This window comes from Lagopus leucura, unplaced genomic scaffold (assembly GCF_019238085.1).
Source record: "Lagopus leucura isolate 7727_CA_CO unplaced genomic scaffold, USGS_WTPT01 Super-Scaffold_100030, whole genome shotgun sequence".
Taxonomy (NCBI): domain Eukaryota; kingdom Metazoa; phylum Chordata; class Aves; order Galliformes; family Phasianidae; genus Lagopus; species Lagopus leucura.
In genome coordinates this window covers 7,645,141-7,663,401 of record NW_024962281.1, presented here as the reverse complement: position 1 = coordinate 7,663,401, position 18,261 = coordinate 7,645,141, and the positions used below count along the sequence as shown (strand labels likewise).

At 45.3% G+C, this 18,261-nt stretch overlaps 2 protein-coding genes and 1 long non-coding RNA gene across 6 annotated transcripts in view; 2 read left to right on the top strand and 1 right to left on the bottom strand.

The window, feature by feature from the left end:
- LOC122185573 (serine protease inhibitor Kazal-type 5-like) overlaps positions 1 to 2,905 on the top strand; it is a 71,716-nt gene extending 68,811 nt beyond the window's left edge. For all 3 annotated transcript variants that reach the window (XM_042881501.1, XM_042881500.1, XM_042881499.1), the window contains exons 15-16: positions 2,149 to 2,201; positions 2,657 to 2,905. In XM_042881501.1, the coding sequence (XP_042737435.1) occupies positions 2,149 to 2,154 (6 nt within the window). In that variant the 3' untranslated portion in view covers positions 2,155 to 2,201; positions 2,657 to 2,905. The remainder of the gene's footprint in view (positions 1 to 2,148; positions 2,202 to 2,656) is intronic.
- Positions 2,906 to 4,248: 1,343 nt separating this feature from the next.
- Positions 4,249 to 4,925, bottom strand: LOC122185575. Its single transcript, XR_006180918.1, has 2 exons — positions 4,677 to 4,925; positions 4,249 to 4,551 (listed from the first exon to the last, which is right to left on the bottom strand). It is a non-coding gene; the product is annotated as an uncharacterized LOC122185575 (long non-coding RNA).
- A 2,735-nt stretch (positions 4,926 to 7,660) lies between these two features.
- On the top strand, positions 7,661 to 17,441 carry LOC122185572 (ovoinhibitor). Of its 2 annotated transcripts, XM_042881497.1 has the most exons (17): positions 7,661 to 7,865; positions 8,583 to 8,602; positions 9,398 to 9,534; positions 9,707 to 9,767; positions 10,041 to 10,174; positions 10,591 to 10,651; positions 11,500 to 11,636; positions 12,092 to 12,152; positions 12,789 to 12,925; positions 13,161 to 13,221; positions 14,237 to 14,370; positions 14,452 to 14,512; positions 14,630 to 14,704; positions 15,744 to 15,880; positions 16,273 to 16,333; positions 16,665 to 16,780; positions 17,249 to 17,441. In XM_042881497.1, exons 1-17 carry the CDS (start codon positions 7,676 to 7,678, stop codon positions 17,292 to 17,294), a joined length of 1,629 nt encoding a protein of 542 aa, XP_042737431.1. In that variant the 5' UTR covers positions 7,661 to 7,675; the 3' UTR covers positions 17,295 to 17,441. The 2 variants fall into 2 exon arrangements, with proteins under 2 accessions (XP_042737431.1, XP_042737432.1); XM_042881498.1 differs by lacking the exon at positions 14,630 to 14,704.
- The last annotated feature ends 820 nt before the right edge of the window (positions 17,442 to 18,261 follow it).

Sequence of the window (18,261 nt, the reverse complement as noted above, 5' to 3'; positions counted from 1 at the left end):
CTCAGTGTTGGCATGGACTGCTGAGAAACTGAATATTCATCCCCAGGGAAACATTGAAGTTTACTCCAATTCCATACCTGGAATGAATCAAAATACCAAATCAGCTAAATGGAGAAGTTGTGCAAGATTTTATTTTTTTTTTTCAATGAGAGAGATGGCTTCTGAATATGAATTTGCTGACAGTGTTTGTAGGTAAAACAGTATTGCCTGTTGAAAAGCTTTAGAACAAAATTACCATCATAAGGCTTTTACTTTGCTCATTGCCAGGATATCCACCCATACCCAAAACTTTAGAAATGAGGCATTCCCATTCCTCTTCCTCTCTTCTGTGAGGTACCAGAGTGCTCTCAACACTGTTTAAAGCTGGAGAAAAAGTGAGAGAAAAACAGTTTTGCTTGTGATCATGCTGTGGAGGTCTGTGTGTCTTGTTCTTTGGTGTGATGAAGCCATTGCTGGTTCATGTGTGCTGGGAGTGGAGACACTATGCATACCTGTTGGTGGCTGTGCTTGTGCTGCTGGAGACAGACAAGATTGGGTGTACCATGGCAACTGAAAACCAGACATGATTTCCTCAGAGTTGTGCCTGGGCTGCGATTCCTCACCATTCTGTGTTTTACCAAGATGTTACAGCTCTTGGGTCTCTGCAATTAGAGGAATATGCCATAATGCCAGAAGTCAGACAATTTGTAGCTATTCCAAGGAGAGCTGGAAGCAATTAAAGTGGAAGTGATAAGATTTTTCCACTGGGGAAAATCTTCCACAAAAACACCCCTCCAAACAAAGACTTATTATTTCTTTCTTTATGTATATTGTGTCACCTGAAGAATCAGATTGGAAATTTATGGAAGCCCATTTCCTTAGCAAACCCCTTGTGTCCATCAAAGACTTCCCTTTTTTCTCAGTTGGAAGCTTATGGACAATGTACTGATCAGTGTTATTTTCTGCCACTTGAAATTCATGCTAACATTCAGCTTAATGCATCCTTCTGAAGGCCCAGGCACTCACTGTGTGGAGGAGATCACAGTGCCTTTGGCATCAGAAATGGTTTTAGGCTGTTGCAATGTGCAGAACAAAGATGTGAAGGCCCAAAGGCTTGAGTCTTGGAAAAAATTTTGCTGCCCAGAAGTGTAGTTTGTCCTTGAGTTGTGTTTTGAAATTAGCCACGGTAATGCTGTGCTGCCTGAGAAAACGTGTGTCCAAGCTCAGAGCCTGCAGCCATTCCTTCTAGCAAAGCTCCCCCTGGATTTCCAAGTTTGTGGCAGTCCTTCCCTAACAGCAGCTGGATTGCCATCAGGGAGGGATGGCTGTAGGAAGGGACAGGAGAAGAAGTCTGGCTGGACAGAGATCTGACGATAAAGGGTGTGACTGGACAGCATGCACTGATGTGGTGGAAAACCTTCCTGCAGAGAGCCCTGGGGCTGGCTGGCAGCAGGGCCCTGCTGCATGTGTGAGGTCTGAGCCATCAGCAGCCAACTCTGATCCTGTTCTGCTTTACTGCAGATGAATGTAGCAGAGTCCAGGGTTTCGATTTTTATTTTTATTTTTAACAAGGCAGCTGGCCACTGTGCCCTCCATGTGTCCATGTGACATACAGCTGTATTAATGGTGGGTCTTTCCAGAATGTTTAGCTTTCAGTGCTGTATTTTTTTTTTCTTGCAGTTTCTCTTTTTGTTCAGCTGCTTTTTCACAGATCTCCCATGTGATAGACACCAGTCTGTCCATGTTAGTTAAGAGGTCAGGCAGAAAAAAGGATATCCAGTTTCTCCTTTTTAATCTGTTTTCTAAAGAATAGAGAACTCCCAGATTTCTAATGGGCAAGGCCATTTTCTTACAGTGCTCTTTTTGTCATGCCTTTCTTAAGAATGTAGAAGAAGGGGAGAAGAAAAGAAAAAAAACCAAACAAACAACAAACCAGGACCTTTTCCAGCTAGATATTGGTTTTAGAAAGCACGTAGATCCAGGCTGAAATTTGTCTGTTTTCTGAGGCTAACAGTGACCCATCCACTGCCCCAGTGCCACTCTGCATCCCAGCTGGTTCCTGTGGCCACTGAGCTGTCTGAAGGGGCTGTCGTCTAGGTCCTAATGCTCTGCCAGCCTAACAACAGTAGTTGTGCTTGTGGATAGACTTATTTTGCTCTTTCTTTCCAGAAATAATGGAGTTCAGACTGCCAGCAAATACCAGGGATCAGCTGTGACCAAAGGTACAGTGGTGCGGTGATTTGCTCCCTCTTGGACAACTTGTCCACATTTCACAAGGGTTTGGGTGTCAAACCTTGCCTGGGCAGGCTGTGGGGTATGTCTGGGGCAAAGGGCTCTGCAACACACCCTTCCCTATTGCCACAGCACGACGATGGGGTGTGTGTCTTCTGCAGAAGTAGCAGGGTGAAGGGAAGCCCCTGCTGAGGGGGCTGAACCCATTGGGATGCAAATATCATGAAGACTTCATCTCTACTGGGCTGGGCCTTGCCCGTTCCTTTTCCCCTCAGGTATCCCTGCAGAGGGAAAGGATGCTGGCAGAGCAGAGTACTGCAGTTCCCTATCACAAGGAGGTGGAGGTGGCCCAAAGCAACCCAGCTTTGAGCTTTCCTTGTGGTTCTTCTATGTCCCTTGCCTTTTGGAACTATAGTAATAAACCATCTGCCCCCTGTTTCTCTAGGACAAGTAAAGGAAGATCTGATGTCAAGCACCAGGGAAGCTGCTGAGTTCCCAGTGCTGTTGGATTCACCTTCATCCCCTTCTGCAGCCAACAGGCCTGTACTTGCTCAGGTGGAGGGTGAAGGGCTGTGGGGACCCAGTGGTGGCTTCCCGCGTTGGCCCCACGCATGTTGTTGTAGTCGCTGCTCGGCTCGGGCTCTGCCGCCTCGCTGTGTCTTAGCATGTTTCTACAATAAAGATAACTCCACAGCGTGCTGTTGCTTTTCTTCACTGAGCCTCACAGGAGGGACGCGTGAGTCCCCGGTCCGGCTGCTCGCCACGCGTCCCTTGAGCACTAAGCACCAAACCCAAGTGAAGATGTCAGACACAGAGAAGAAGAATGTGGTCTGGGTTCTGTTAGCGGGGACCAGCAGTTGGGTTCTCTGGCTCGCTGTAGGGCCTTGGGTGTATCTCCTTGTCTCCCTTCAGCCCTTTTCTCTTGCCTGTAAAAATGGACATTAAAAGATGCTTACCTACCTCAGAGGGTTGTTTGGAGATTTTAATTGGTTTGCATTTAGAGAGCCCACAGATGGAACTCTATTCCTACGCACCAATCCTGGAGTGCAGGACATTTAACTGTTGCAGTCATGCCTCTTCCAGCCAACACCCGATGGGCCATGTGTATTTCCTGTTCTTTCGTTTATGCTGTTACTTAAAGCAAATATGTTCTTATTTGTGTAAACTTTATTGCAGGACATTTCCAGAAGACCTTGAGTGAACGTACAGTGTTTGAGTCCACTTTAGCTGTGACCTGATCTGCAAATACTCTCTGTTGTAGATAAGGCCAGAGTGACTTTCAGGTTTTGGCAGAATTTCACTCAATGCCAATTAATTTGGCTCCCTCCACAGATATTGATTTTTTTTTTTTTGTTCAATTAAGTTATCACGATCTTTTTTTTCTTAATGCAGCTAATGAAAATCGATTTTTTTACTCTCATAAAGTACTTCCGCATGTATCACATTTATCTGTCTATAGCTTGATTATCAGCAGGCTTTGACACAAGATTAATATTTTGTGTGCCGATTTTTATTTTTTTTTTTAATGTGTGCAAACACTGTGGTTTAGAAATATGTTATTGCTACTTATTTCTACGTGGGAAAATCCCACCTCACAGTTATGCATGGCAGAAGTCACCAGTTGGATCCAATTTAGCTGTTTCTAGGGATGCAAGATTCCTCTGCCTTTGGGCGGGTGAATCCTTGAATGTTATTTATACCTTCCGAGAAGAATGAATATGAGATGGTAAAAATGTGCACTAACGATGTCTGCTCACTGATTCCAGCTAAAATCGTGTGCAGGGACCTCTATGTGATTTTGTAAAAGCAGTACACGATTTGAGGCTTAAAATAGGTTCTTGCAAATGAAAATCGGCGCACTTGAGAGCGCTATTATAACTTGCAGTGATTTCAAGCATTTAGATTTTGAAATAATCATCCATAAAACCTGCATTAATTGTCCTCCAAAACCAATGAGCTGATGAGGAGGGTGCCCTAGTAGCCTCTTCTGCTGGATTTGAGCACCTTCTGAATTTCTCCTGCTACCAGCAGAAATTATGCACAGAAATCATAGGGTTTATTAATCAGATTACAAAACTGCTAAGAAGGCACACAACAGCATGCACTAAAGCTGCCTGTGCTGTAGTTAGTGAGCCCACCATAGGTAGCAATGCTAACTCCTTCCTTTTAGCAGGTTTACCCACTGCTCCTTCTTCCATCATTCCTTCCTCTTGTAGGGCCTGCTTTTGCAGTTTGATCCGGTGGCTTGCAGGCGATGTCTGTCCCCAGCAGTGCTCTAAGCAGCTGACCTCCAGGAAGGGCTCCGGGTGAGCGATGCAATATGTCATTTCCACAGGGTTCCTAAGGAGGAGGCAAAAAGATCAAGAGGTGCTCCAAATATATTATCCTGTCCTCTGTTTTGCTTTTGGTTGCTCTTTGTGGTGCCCTTTAACACTGTAAAGAGACCGTAGCAGTCCTCTATGAACCTGGAAAGGTATCAGCACTCTGGGAAGTCTTCAGTTTGCTGTAAATTGCACTTTATTACAGATGTTTCTTCTGCCAAGACCCACTGACCCCATGTGGCTCACAGTGTTTTCTAAGGCTTTGCAGGACTGGTGTTATGAATTGGCAGCCTCCAGGCCTCTCACAAATCTCCTGCTTCTCACAGCGTTTCTTCAACTTCTCCCAAGCACAGCTGGGTTTTGAGCTCAACTGCTCCCTGCAGGGGCTTGAGCCTCCTGCTTTTTTGCATAAAAGGTGTCAGGTACTTATGCAATCCTTAAGGGCATGCAAATGCTGCTCTGAGGACTGTTGATTCTGGCAAAACCCTTTGCAGACCTTGTACTCCCTTGCTATTTCCCAATCCCTGCAGTCTAGCAGCTCTGCCCACCAACTCCCATGGCCAACACAGCAGCAGTCTGTGCATGCTGCAGCGCGATGTGGAAAGCGATGATTGTATGAAAGTGTGATGCTGTGGTACTGCCTCTGCAGGAGCCTGTTTGCGTAGGAGGACCCCGTGTGTGTGCTGCAGAGCTGTCTCGTGGCTGTCCATACATCCCTAGGATGCTGAACCCTTCCAAGCAACCGCAGCATACGGATCCCTGAGGGTTTCAGCCTTGTCTCCCTGGATTATCACAGGTTCAGCTCTGTGGTCCATCTGATTTATACTTGGGGTCTGATGAACAGGCTTTTCTCTCAGGTCTTTAGGGCTCCTATTTAGCCCCTTTTGGTACATTTCCCTGCCCTACAAGTCTCCCTGCTACACAGAGCTCTTGTCCAAGATTTGGGACCTGCCCTACTTCAGCCCTCTGCAGGAGACTTCTTGCTAAGCAGCCCTCCAACCAGGACTGCAGTACATCTCAAAGAGCTGGAAGAGGTCTACAGTACTTCCTCAGCATGAAGGTATGAGCGCTCTTTTTGAGTAGGTCACTGAAGGCAGTAAGATGTCAATACAACCAACTGCAAAATACAAAACCACAGGAAAATTCACAGTTTACCTTGATGCTGAAGGGCTGAAAAGAAACACCGTGCTGTTAGCACAGGCACGCTGCTGGCAAAGTGAAAATGAGCAAAGAGGATGAGATGGACAGACAGCTGATGGAAAAAGCTCTTCCTAATTGCTCCACAGAGCAGCTAGCTTGCCTGCAGGGCTGCAGCATGGGGCTGCTTGTGCATTATGCAGAGACCCCAAGACCGGTGCTGTTTGCCTTAGCAAAGGCATAGCTACAGCTGCAGCGATATTTTCTAGATGTCAGTTCCTTCCCTACATTACTGACAGGTGTTTGCTGTTCTGTCCCTTTAATCTGTATCCTATAGCAAACATTCCTTGAATTTAATAACTTAGCTGGAAGACAATTGCTGTGATCTTGATAGAACATGCTGAGTCAATCTATTTTAACTGCAGATTTAGTTTGCAAATACTGTCTCCTTGTCGATAAGATTCAGGTGTCATCTTTGTGGACATTGGCAGGAATTTTCTTGACCGTGACAGGCTTTACAGAGTCTGGCAATTAAGCTGTCAAGACACATTTTCCTCTGCCAGGAAGCACTAATTGATGATAGTCTTGGCTGCAATAGGCACAGAGAGATGGATATTGTAATCAGAATGAATAGAGGTCCTTCTAGTTGAGAGCTACATTGGTCCAAAGGTTTGGAGTCCTTGACATTTGGTGATACTGAGATAAGGAACAAGGCAGGGAGATATCAGAGCTGAATATCAGATGCGGTATGAGAATAGACAGACCTGGAAATGGTTATGTTCTGGCTGGAAATGTTGATATCTGGGGAGGTTTTAACTCTGTGGATGCATACTGCAAAGTACTAATATTAGCAGAGCTACTGGATGTGAGAGCAAATAGAGTTTTCCATTAAGTAATCCCAAAAATCATGCTATTGTTGGTTTGTGAGGGGTGTTGGAGATGTACTTCCCTTAGAAAATAAACCTGATGATTCAACCTGAGCTCGCTCTGTTTAAATCACACTGAAAGTAGATCTGCAAATAGGGATTTTGATTAGTGAGTACAAAATATGAAAGATTAAAACTTGGCAAAGCTAGGATTCTGGTTGAGAAAACTGTTTTGTTTTTGTGTTCAACCTTTACAGTTTATAAAAAATCTACTTAAGGAGAAAAACTCATTTAGAACCCATCCAAGCTGTGCTACTTTAGTACTGGGCAAACCTTCAGGAGATGTTTGAAGAAAACTGAAGACGTGAAGTATAAAGGGATGATTAATGTGCACAGTAAACTTGCTTGGAAGGTAATCACGCATGGGCTAATATCAATCTTTACAAAGTTGGCAGACTTCCTAGATAAAGGGAGTACAGTAGATCTAGTCTACCCAGGCAGCAAAAACATTTGACCTGTTGCCCTGTGGGGTGGTGTCACCTAGGCTTGGTGAGGGAGGTCAGGATGAGGTTATGGGGGATGTGGAAGTGTACCACAGAGGAGCAGGTGGGGTACCCACAGGAGTTAGCAGTGAGCAGACAGAAAAGTGGATCTGAGGACCAAACTTCACATTTTTGTTCCTTGCATTAGTGCATAAAAAGCAGACACACAGAGCAGATTGCTGCTGTTGTTTTTTTTTTTTTTTTTTTTTTTTAAGCAGCAGAAGAGCAGGATTTCTCCCACAGAGAATGGGGTGACCTTCTAGGCTGTGATTGCCTGGGCTCAAGCTGAGATGAAATGCAGTGATGAGGAGCACAAAACCATGCTCTGAGGTTAAATAATGAGGGCTTCTGCTATCCGTTCAGAGCTCAGTTAAAATTGCAGAGGAGGAGGAAGACCTAATTGCGTGTAGCCAGCCATGGGGCAAATGAGAGCTGTGGCACACCGGGGCAGATCCGGGAGCAGAGGGGCCATGGGACGTTCCTTGTTCCCTGGCTCCCCTCAAGACACACAAAAGGCCCCTTCCTGGCAATTGTGCCCACGTCAATCATTAGCTAGAAACCCTGAGCTGGGTAAATACGTTTTTGGCTTCCCGTCTTGATGACAGATTGGGTGTTACATCACAAGGTGGGACCATTTGATATGACAACACGCTATATATTCCTGCTGTTACCTCTGCCCTTCCTCTCCCACTTTGAGAGCAAGCAGGCTGTGTGGGCATCGAGTCGCTCTGCCATGAGGACTGCCAAGCAGTTTGTACAGGTGGCTCTGGCCCTCTGCTGCTTTGCAGGTGAGTGTTTCCTACTATACCACATAGGTGACTATAGCTAGACCAGAGACTAGGCTATCTGTGAGAGTATTTGGGTGTAGCAATGTGTTAGAGAACTTGTTCCGTGAAGGAATGTTCTTTCTGAGAGCACAACAAAACACCAGACTTCAAGATCCAGGCTTCAGCACACCTTATACAGGCGACTGTTTTCATCATGGTTTATAGGAGCAAATTGCTGAGGGAGCAGTGCTAAGTGCAGGGCAGGAGTTTGCACATGGAAGCGCTGAGTACAACAGCGAAGCAAAGCTGTGTGAAATGGCATCTGTGTCCATGTAAGCAACACAAACACTGCATTTTGTATCATCTACAAATTTTCTGTGTTGTTCCTCAACAGTCACCTGAAATGTGCATGTCTGAGCTCTTGGAAGTCAAATACAAAGTCTTGCAGAAGAGTTTAAACTCAGTGCAGGCTTGAAAATACCTACATTTCTTCCCTGAAGCATCTTAAGAACTGGCTAACACACGTGGCCACTGAAAGTGCAATGAAACTTCATTTAATAACCTCTGATTCATGTTATGAATGTACACCACTGGCATAATGTAAAATTGCATTTTCTTAAACCCAATAAGCCAATCAATGACAGTCTCTAAATGTAACTGTTTCATGAAAAGATTTGCATATGACATCTCTGCATATTAGTAATATGTGTTTATTTTCTGTCTCCACTTTTCTTTTAGATATTACCTTTGGAATTGAGGTGAGTTACAGATTTTTTTCCATTTATTCTTTTCTATTCCAGGCTTCTGGTCAAACAAGAACAGTATATAATTACCTGATGAGCAAGTGGATTAATCTAATGAAAGCCTGGTTGCTCAAATAATACTTGCCAGTGCATGATTGAATGATATTGCCAAGTCACGAAAAAGTAAAACACACCCATTTATACTATTTTCTGTTCATGAACTAAAATGAAGAAAGAAAGAATTATGTGATCCTATTATGTTAACTTTTGCATATAACTGAGTTAGTCCAAGTCCAGGAGCAGTAGTTACCTCCTTGAGAGGAAAGCTGTCTTAAGATGATAAGCTTGAAAGCATCAAAGACATGATGCTGGTATCTTTTTCTATACAGTACAGTGTTCCTGCCTATACCCATATCAAAGCGAGGGAAGCAGCAGGGTCTGTGTGGTGCATTTGTCTGCAGGTTCTTCCCACGCAGTTATGAGATTCCTGCAAATCACCAGAGACTGCAGCGTGATTGGAAAAGATCAGATTTTGAGTTGAGCGGCTGCGGAGCATGGCCAGGCTCCCAATTACCAGCTGCCTTCGTTAGGCACTGTCTTACCCACAGCTCTCCTTCCTCCATGTCAAGCCTCCCCCAGTCCTCTGCAGGAAAGCGTGATCAGAAGATTCCTATCTCCTGACTGCCTGAACAGATTCCAAATGATGCCTCAGGTGTTTGTCCTGGCTGGAGCTGTGGGTGGCAGGAGGTTGCCAGGCTGCCTTTCATTGTGGGCGCTGACCCTAGGGCTGACGTTGTGCTGCTTCCACAGGTTGATTGCAGTCTGTATGCCGGCAGCATTGGCAAGGATGGGACGAGCTGGATAGCCTGCCCGAGGAACTTGAAGCCTGTCTGTGGCACAGATGGCTCCACATACAGCAACGAATGTGGGATCTGCCTCTACAACAGGTGAGCTTTGTGGAAGCCCAGGGGAGCTATGGGGCAGAACTGAGGGCGACAGCTCTGTCCCCAAAATGTGGGCTGTGTGGAGGAGTATGCGAGTTAGCACCAGGGTGCTGACCTCCAGCCGGGGGTGGTGGCTGCTCTCTGCAATCTCTGACACAGGTCTGCTTTCTTCTAGGGAACACAGCGCAAACGTGGAGAAGGAATATGACGGAGAGTGCAGGCCAAGGCACATTACGGTAAGTCTAACAGTAAGACAACCAAGGTCTTGCTCTATTGGTGCCCGCAAAGAATTTTATTTCATAGAATCAAGGAACAGATGAGGTTGGAAGGGACCTTACAAATCATTGGGCTCTAATCCCCTGCCCTGGACTGGCTGCCCCCCACCAGATCAGGCTGCCTGGGCTCCAATCAAATCAGCATTGGGCACGTCCAGGGACGGGGCACCCACAGCTCTCTGCTTAGCCTGTTACTTGTTTACTTATGTATTTCCATTCCTGCTGTTCTTACAGGTTGATTGCACTCAGTACCACCAAGTTGTAAGAGATGGCAACGTCATGGTAGCCTGCCCAAGGATTCTGAAACCAGTCTGTGGCTCAGATAGCTTCACTTATGACAATGAATGTGGGATTTGCGCCTATAATGCGTAAGTCTTTTCTGTAGAACATCTTTCTGGGTAATTAGAAATAGCTAAGTCTCTTGGAAACACTTTCTAAGTCTTTTTTAGGGTAGATGTTACTGTGAGACTCTTTGAAGCTGGCTACTTGTAATTCTCCAGCCAGCTGCGGATTTCTTCCCCATTCTCAGTCTGTGCCCATGAAGGGAATCATGAAAAAGGCAGAGGACAACCCACAGCAGAGGCATGAATAGATCAAAGTGTTGCTCAGTGCTGTGTGATATGGAAATACCATGCATTTTCTGCTCACGAGTGGTTGCTACCACCTGTGGGCTGCATCCAGACCTCTCAGCCGTGCCTTACGTGATGGGTGGGACTTTACTTTCTTGCCCCAGTATCTCAGCTTTTTCTCAGGGCTTCCTAACCAAAACAGCTCTTTCTTTCAGAGAACATCGCACCAACATTTCCAAACTGCATGATGGAGAATGCAAGCTGGAGATCGGCTCAGTAAGTGTAATAGAAATACAAATCCATCTCCTAGGGCTGTTAATAGAGAAAATCCCATTGATTTACCTAAGAAAATGTATGACAGGGCTGGCCAGGGGTTCTGGTACACGCTCTTGCTTCCTGCCTGGTGAGGGTGGCTTTTGAAACAAAGCGGCAAAGGAGGAGGCCCCAGATTTTCCGTGAGTTGTGCTGTGCAGATTGGCAGGTTTCTCTCTGGAGGTGACAAGCATTTCCACCCTTTGTAACAAGCATTCAAAATTCCAGTGCTGGTAGCTTTGTTAGATAAAGTGAGATTCATAAGAGCGCCAAGCATACATATTTATAGGGCATAGCTTATTGTATATTTATACTGGGGTAAGAGTCCAGTGCCTCAGGAAGAAAAGCTTGTACATTTCAGCACAAAAATTCTGGGATGCAGGGAGTCCGTTTTCTAACAGATTCCTCCTTTATCACTTCAGCTGCCATGCTTAACTGCAGGGAATCTGAATTATTAAGTAATCACAGCACTGGAGAAGGAAGGAGAAAAACCAACACAAACCAAAACAATATTAATCAGATTTCCAGCTGTTGAAAAATATTTCCCACCTAATTCAAGACTGTTGTGTTGATGAGAAAAGGACTGAAAAGTCTGTAATGATCCTCTGCCTGAAGGCTTCGTTCTCTAAGAGAGGTCCTATTTCTTGTCTCCCAGAGAATTAGGGTAGCATTCCGAAAGCCGTTTCTGATAGATAATTTAGTTAATGTATCAGGGCTTTCCCTGTCACAAAAACTAGGAAGCCTGGAATACAGAACGGGAAAGTGTTACACTGACTTTTCCTGCATAGCACATGCTCTCCTTATTTCAACAGGTTGACTGCAGTAAGTACCCATCCACAGTCTCTGAGGATGGCAGAACATTGGTAGCCTGTCCAAGGATCCTGAGCCCAGTTTGTGGCACGGATGGTTTCACCTATGACAATGAATGCGGGATCTGCGCCCACAATGTGTAAGTGCTGCTCATATCTCACTCCTCCAAAGTAACCAGCAACACTTTGCCATGCTGGTAGGCTTCCTTCTACGTTGCTGCTTATGCCTGTTTCTTCAAGTCTCTTAAGAACTGGATTTTGTTGTTTTTACTGAGTTTTCTTCTGATGCCTTCTTCATGATCGCGAGGGGAAATCTGCAAGATGCAGAACACAGCTCCTTGGATTAGTCCGTGGGCTGGGCAGTGACTGAGCAGAGAAAGGAATAGTTCAGAATGTTGCTTTAAATAACATGAGAAGACGTGATGAGCTTGTTAACGAGCAGAGTAATGTAGCTGTATCAATACAATCACCCGGAGAGGCCAAAGCCCTGGTTTGTTAGGTATCTGCTTTAGGCTATGTCTGGTTCATTCTGCATGCAAGTGTTTAAACCAAGAGCTAAAGTGTCTGCTTACTTAACTTTATCTCCCTCTTTCAGAGAGCAGAGGACCCATGTCAGCAAGAAGCACAATGGAAAATGCAGGCAGGAGATTCCTGATGTGAGTATACAACATAAGGTGTATTTCTCCCCTTGCCTCAACCCACTGAACTATTTTCTGAGGCCACATCTACTCTGCAAATGAGCTGGCTTGAAGCCTGCCTCTCTGCACGTGTCTTCTGGGATGTGCCAACATGTATCCAACACACAAACAATGTGGAAGTTGGTCAGGAAGAACTTAGGTCTTCTTTTAAGGATGATCTCTAAATGTGCTGCCAGAAAAGTCCTTTACTATTTTCTTGCCTTCTTTTGTTTGATTCTGTAGTGAAGAATGAAAAGGAGATGATATATATTTTTTTTTTCTTTTTTTTTTTCTTTTTTGCCGTATCTTGCAAACTGTTTCAGTAGGTTGTGACCCCTTTAGATCAGAAGTGAAGCTCACTGGCATTTGGGATTGCTTGAGCTGTTTGCCCTGGTGATTTGGCATCTGACAGATTATACAGTGCCATATACCTCCTCCTGGGCATGAGAGAGTTTCTGCAGAGCTGACTCAGACTGGCTTTGAGAGAACTGAAGTGTAGCACCAGTGTTGTTTCAGCATCCCAGCATAAAAGACACGGAGAGCAGCAGGAGGCAATGCTAAGTTTTGTCTTTGAGAAAAGGACTTTTCCAGGGCTGACACTTCTACTTCTTGCAGATTGACTGTGATCAATACCCAACAAGAAGAATCAGTGGTGACAAACTCCTGGTGCGCTGCCCAAGGATTCTGCTCCCAGTCTGTGGCACAGACGGATTTACTTATGACAATGAGTGTGGCATTTGTGCCCATAATGTGTAAGTGCAGCATACAAGACTTACTTTGGAACAACTAGTCATGTTAGTACTTCAGATGGCTTCCCCCTGATGTGATCCTCAGGGAGCTGTGGGAGAGCCAGCTAACAGCTGAGCATCCTATGAGGGCTGTGGCATTTGTGCAGAGGAAAAAGAGAATGGGTCTGCTACAAGTACACCTGAGAAGACTGTTCCTTCTTAGAAATCACACTCCTTAACGACAGCCTCTCCCTTTCAGACAACATGGGACTGAGGTTAAGAAAAGCCATGATGGAAGATGCAAGGAGCGTAGCACCCCGGTAAGTGTCAGATGAGTGCTGTCTCCTGTATTCCTGCCTTGTGGGTGCAGAGGTTGCTAACCAGGGTCTGTCCATTCAGGCCACAGAGAAGGGGAATGGGCCAGGACTTGGGTGACAAAGTGTCCCAATACTGCAGGTCTCTGGAGGGAAATGTCAGAGCCCATTTTAGCACAGTAGGAGAGGAAGAGCAGAAACTGTGTTAGATGCCTGTGTACTCATTCAGTGCTGGGATTCCCATTGCAGCAGACAGGTTAAAAAATTTTCATACTGTGGTCAGCCAAGAAAAGGCTGCTCACAGAATGCATGCAGAAATAGCTCTATAAACATGCACGGTAACAATATGTGCTGATAATATCTCAGCACATTTATTCTGCTTATGCAGAGCAGCTCTAAAACACTGAAAATAACTTTGTGCATCTCAAGGGAATGCTGTACCTTTTCTATAGTAAAGACACGCTGTTATAATGCTGTCTTTGCTATAATTTGCTCTTGGATGTGTGGGGAATGTGGGTAATAAGAGATACTACGCAGGGGAAGGTATGCAAAACAATGGTGAAGTGTCAGAAGCTTCTCTAGTGTAGACTGACTTCCAGTGCTGTCAGTAGATACTTGCTTATTTATCCTCAAGTATTGGAACTGTTTTTAAACACTGTGAAGATTTTTGCAGCAGAGGCTGGTGGGACAGTTTCCTGTTGCTGTTTTGAAAAATGCATAAACAAAATCTAAGGCTTAGTTAAGTCAGGCATGACCTAATGTCAAACCGGACATAATGCCGAACTCCTCATATCAAATTCCTTTGAATAATGCTTGTTTTGGGGCATACACTACATAAGGAAGATTATCTTTCTGGTCTATTTCTTTGCATTCCCTTTGTTAGCAAACAGTACCAAACCCAACTACAATTAATTCATTTATAATGGGAGACTAAACTGATATCAACCCTGATTTTCCTGTGGCTCGAGAGGCAGTCTGTCTCCCAGCAGCTGACTCAGCATCGTTACTGTTTTCTCCCCAGCTTGACTGCACCCAGTACCTGGGCAATAGTAAGAATGGTGAAGCCATTGCCGCCTGCCCCTTCATCCTGCAGGAGATCTGTGGCACTGACGGTGTCACCTACAGCAACGACTGTGCCCTGTGTGCCCACAACATGTAAGCCCTGCAGGTCACCCGCTCATGTATCACCATGGCTGCTTGTCGAGCTTTGCCAACTCTGTTTTCTCTCTCTTCCAGTGAATCAGGAACCAGTGTTGCCAAAAAGCATGACGGGAGGTGCAGAGAGGAAGTTCCTGAGGTAAGTGATAGATAGGAAAACAGGAGCTTGAGGTGATGCCTTATTGCCTAACATGCACAACACTGGCTGGTTTTGGTGATGCTGTGTTATGCCCTCCTGCTGCCATCCTTCCTGCAGGTTAACATCAACCCTGGCAGCAGGAACGCTGTGCATTTTCTGCATGCAGTCAGGGAAAGAAAGAGAAGAAGACAGGTGAGGAATGAGTTATGAGACAGGTAGCATATATGATTTAAGACATTACAGGAAGAAATCTCTTTCCCACAGCAGCCTATCATACCTGCCATGGGAGTGTAGCTATCTGTTCTGGCAGTATGGAAAGGGACATAGAGCACCTCCAGGTACTTGGTGCCTTCTGGATACCTGTGCTGTGCAAAGGGATGTTTTCAAAGATTAGAAAACTACCTGCATTTTGGATGCTTATACCTAATGTATCAGAGGATTCAAGCCCCTCTCACTTTCTATTGTAAATGTGATATACTGTAATGTATACCAACAATGAATCTTGTAAAAAATACCAGATAAACTATATGTGGCTTGCTCTAAACTATTTACACTCACTGGGGAATAGAAAAACAAAGCCATCTCATTATCATGTGTTTGAAAGAGTCAACGTTGTGAGTCAGATATTTCATTTCTATACAAACAGACTCTGAAATGTCATTGCTTTGTTTCCTGGATATGCTCTGTGCTCAGACCAAGATGCATAAATCAGTGAGGAAGAGCTCGCACTGGAGAAACTGGGATAGCTAAAACTCAAGGCCGGTTCTTCAAATGGCATAAATCATTTTGAACTGCTGTCTGTCCTTCTGGCTGGTTGCAACACACAGAACCAGCCCCTTGCAACAAAAGGCATGTCAGCACATCTCCTCAATTCCTGTGGGCCATGACACACTCCTTGGTCACATTGAGCTTCTCTTGCAGGAAGTGCATAAATCACAGCAGTTTGTTTTGCAGATTATTTACGAGCTGCATTTTGCAGTGTCCCAGTTGTTCAGCAAGCTCTAAGGGCATCATGATAAATGCAGAGCTGAATGAGTGATACGCACCTTCAAGCTTAGATTCAGTCTTCTCCAGCATGAGGCTGTGACAGAAAATTGATAGTTTTCAATGAAGAATGAGTCAATACATAACCATAACCCATCCTGTGGCAGATCTTGAAAGGCAGAGGCGTAAGCAGGGGGGTTGTGTCTGAGTTCCCTTATACAGAGTATTTGCTGCCTTTGTCTCCCAGCTTGACTGCAGCAAGTACAGAACCTCCACACTGCAGGATGGCAGGGAGCTGATGGCCTGCACCATGATCTACGATCCAGTCTGTGCTACCAATGGCGTCACCTATGCCAGCGAATGCACGCTGTGCGCTCACAACCTGTGAGTACTCGTTCTTCTGCAGGGGACCCACTATGGCTGTGACTGGACACATCTCTGAGTGCTGAGTAACATGTGAGGGCTCCGTCTAAAACCTCGTGCTGCATGGGTCCTGACTGCCTATCCCTGTTGCCATGGTTGGCGTTTGAGATGGGCGTTTATCAAGGCCCACTGCCCCCAAAGACCCAGAAAAGGGGTTCACGACCTGGGAAAGCACTATTCCATAAGATGCATCCCTAGTCTTTGAGGGCATGTTCTTGCTAATGCTGCTCAGGTAATGCTTAGCTAATTTATCTGAAATTGTCCCGTGTACCACATGGGAACAAGGTTGTGCTCTTATACCATGGTTGTGAATGGGAAGGGTTTCTGCTAACGTCCATCTCTCCTTCCTCCAGGGAGCAGCGGACCAATCTTGGCAAGAGAAAGAATGGAAGATGTGAGGAAGATATAACAAAGGCGAGTGGAAAAGGATGGGAACAAAGAGCTGGATCTGATGACTGTTACAATCACAGGGGACTGTGATTGATGTCCTCTGTTCCACGTCAAAAACAGGGGGAGCGGTGTGCAGCCCTGGGGAGGTCCTTTGGGAACGTCACACTGGTTGTAGAATATCTGCCATCCATCCCATGGGAATTGGACATGGCAATGCACAGGAATAGTGTGAGCTCTCATTCCTCACCAGGAGGAACTGAGTTGGTTATTGCCGTGATTTTCCAGTTTCACTCTTTGTGCTGGGGAAATTCTGTTTGCTCCCAGGCAGAGACTCATGTCTTCCTTGTGTGTGCAGGAACATTGCCATGGGATCCAGCAAGTCTCTCCTATCTGCACCATGGAATACATACCTCACTGTGGCTCTGATGGCAATACATACGGCAACAGGTGTACCTTCTGCAATGCGTACCTGTAAGTATAGGAGTGAAACCCTTCCTGTAACTGCTACAAATGCAGGGTTGATTTTGTAAGGTGTCTTTCACTAATTCTTTATGGGTCTCTAATGGGGAGACATTTCTGATGCACCATGACTTGTGCAAGGTGGGTTTTTTTGCTTTTTAAGAGAAAATGCCAATCTGTATGTGGCTTCCTGTTTTATTTAACTTCAAAGACATTTTTCTAATTTTCACCAGCATACAGTTTTGTCCCACAAGCTCATCAGGGTATGGGGAGAGTACTTCACCAAACTAGCTGGAGTGTTTCAAATGTGTGAAACCTGTCATCTTTCCTGTGATGTTCATAATGAAAGGAAGTAGTTGGCCTTTTGAGACTGTTCTTTATCTTCCGTCAGTGTTATCAACGTTTGGGCTAGTAAGGAGAGGAACAAGGCCGCAGCACAAAGTCTATTCTGTGTCTAATTCTTTCTTTTCTTTTCACTAGGGAGAGCAATAGGACTCTCAACCTCGTGAGTATGAGCGCATGTTAACTCTGCACTGGAGTCCAGCGTGAGAAACAACCTGCTTTGCGCATGAGTCTTCATGGACCAATATTCCCCAACAGTTCTCCTTCAGCTTGTTTTGTGTTCTAAGCTCTCCAAACACCTTTTTGGTGAATAAACTCACTTGGCAACATTTATCTGTCTTACCTTAGTGTCACATTTCATGCCTTTTTCCCTTTCTCCTCCTCAACATGGTACACAGTGGTGCACACTGATTCTTCTGTTGATGTTGGCTCTGACAGCCAATGTGGGTAAAGTTCTTGCCATGTGTCCCTGTTGTTTTAACTTCAAAAAGGGGCCTGGGCTCCCCTTAGAGCTCTCAGGCATTTCCTTAATCTTCACAGTCACGTTGGCAGGATTAATTTCTCCTAAACCTTGGTATGACCTGAGCAGGGGCTCCCTTTTTGTAGTCAGTGCAGGGAGACATTTGCCTGAAGAGCGTGGTCCATCCCACCCACAGGGTAATTCCCAAGATGAGGCAGATGGTTTGCTCTCACAAAGAGAGTTTTCTTGCATTTGGCTAGAAAGGAAAACTCACTGCCTACCTGTGAATTCCCCTTGTCCTGGTTCTGCTGCCATCGCTGCCTGTGCAGCCTGCCCCATGGAAGGGACAGCAACTGCTGTCACAAAGGTGATCCCAACCTGTCTCCACTGGACAATGACCTCAATGACACATGCTGTATAGGATATAAAATACAGGAGGGGAATGCCAGGCTTCCTTCAGGGTTGCAGAGCAGAAGTGTCTGTGTATAGAGTTTATGTCTTAGTCTATTAATGCAACAGAACAACTTCATTCCTGGTGTCTTGTGAGCTGGAATTGCCCATGTGGCAGGGACAGGCGCTAAATCACTGCAATCACTACGTTCTGAAGCTATTTGTGAAAGAAAAGGATTCAGGGGATTGCCTGTGATTGACTTGAATTGAATGGCAAATCATAGGAAAGCAGTTCTGCTCA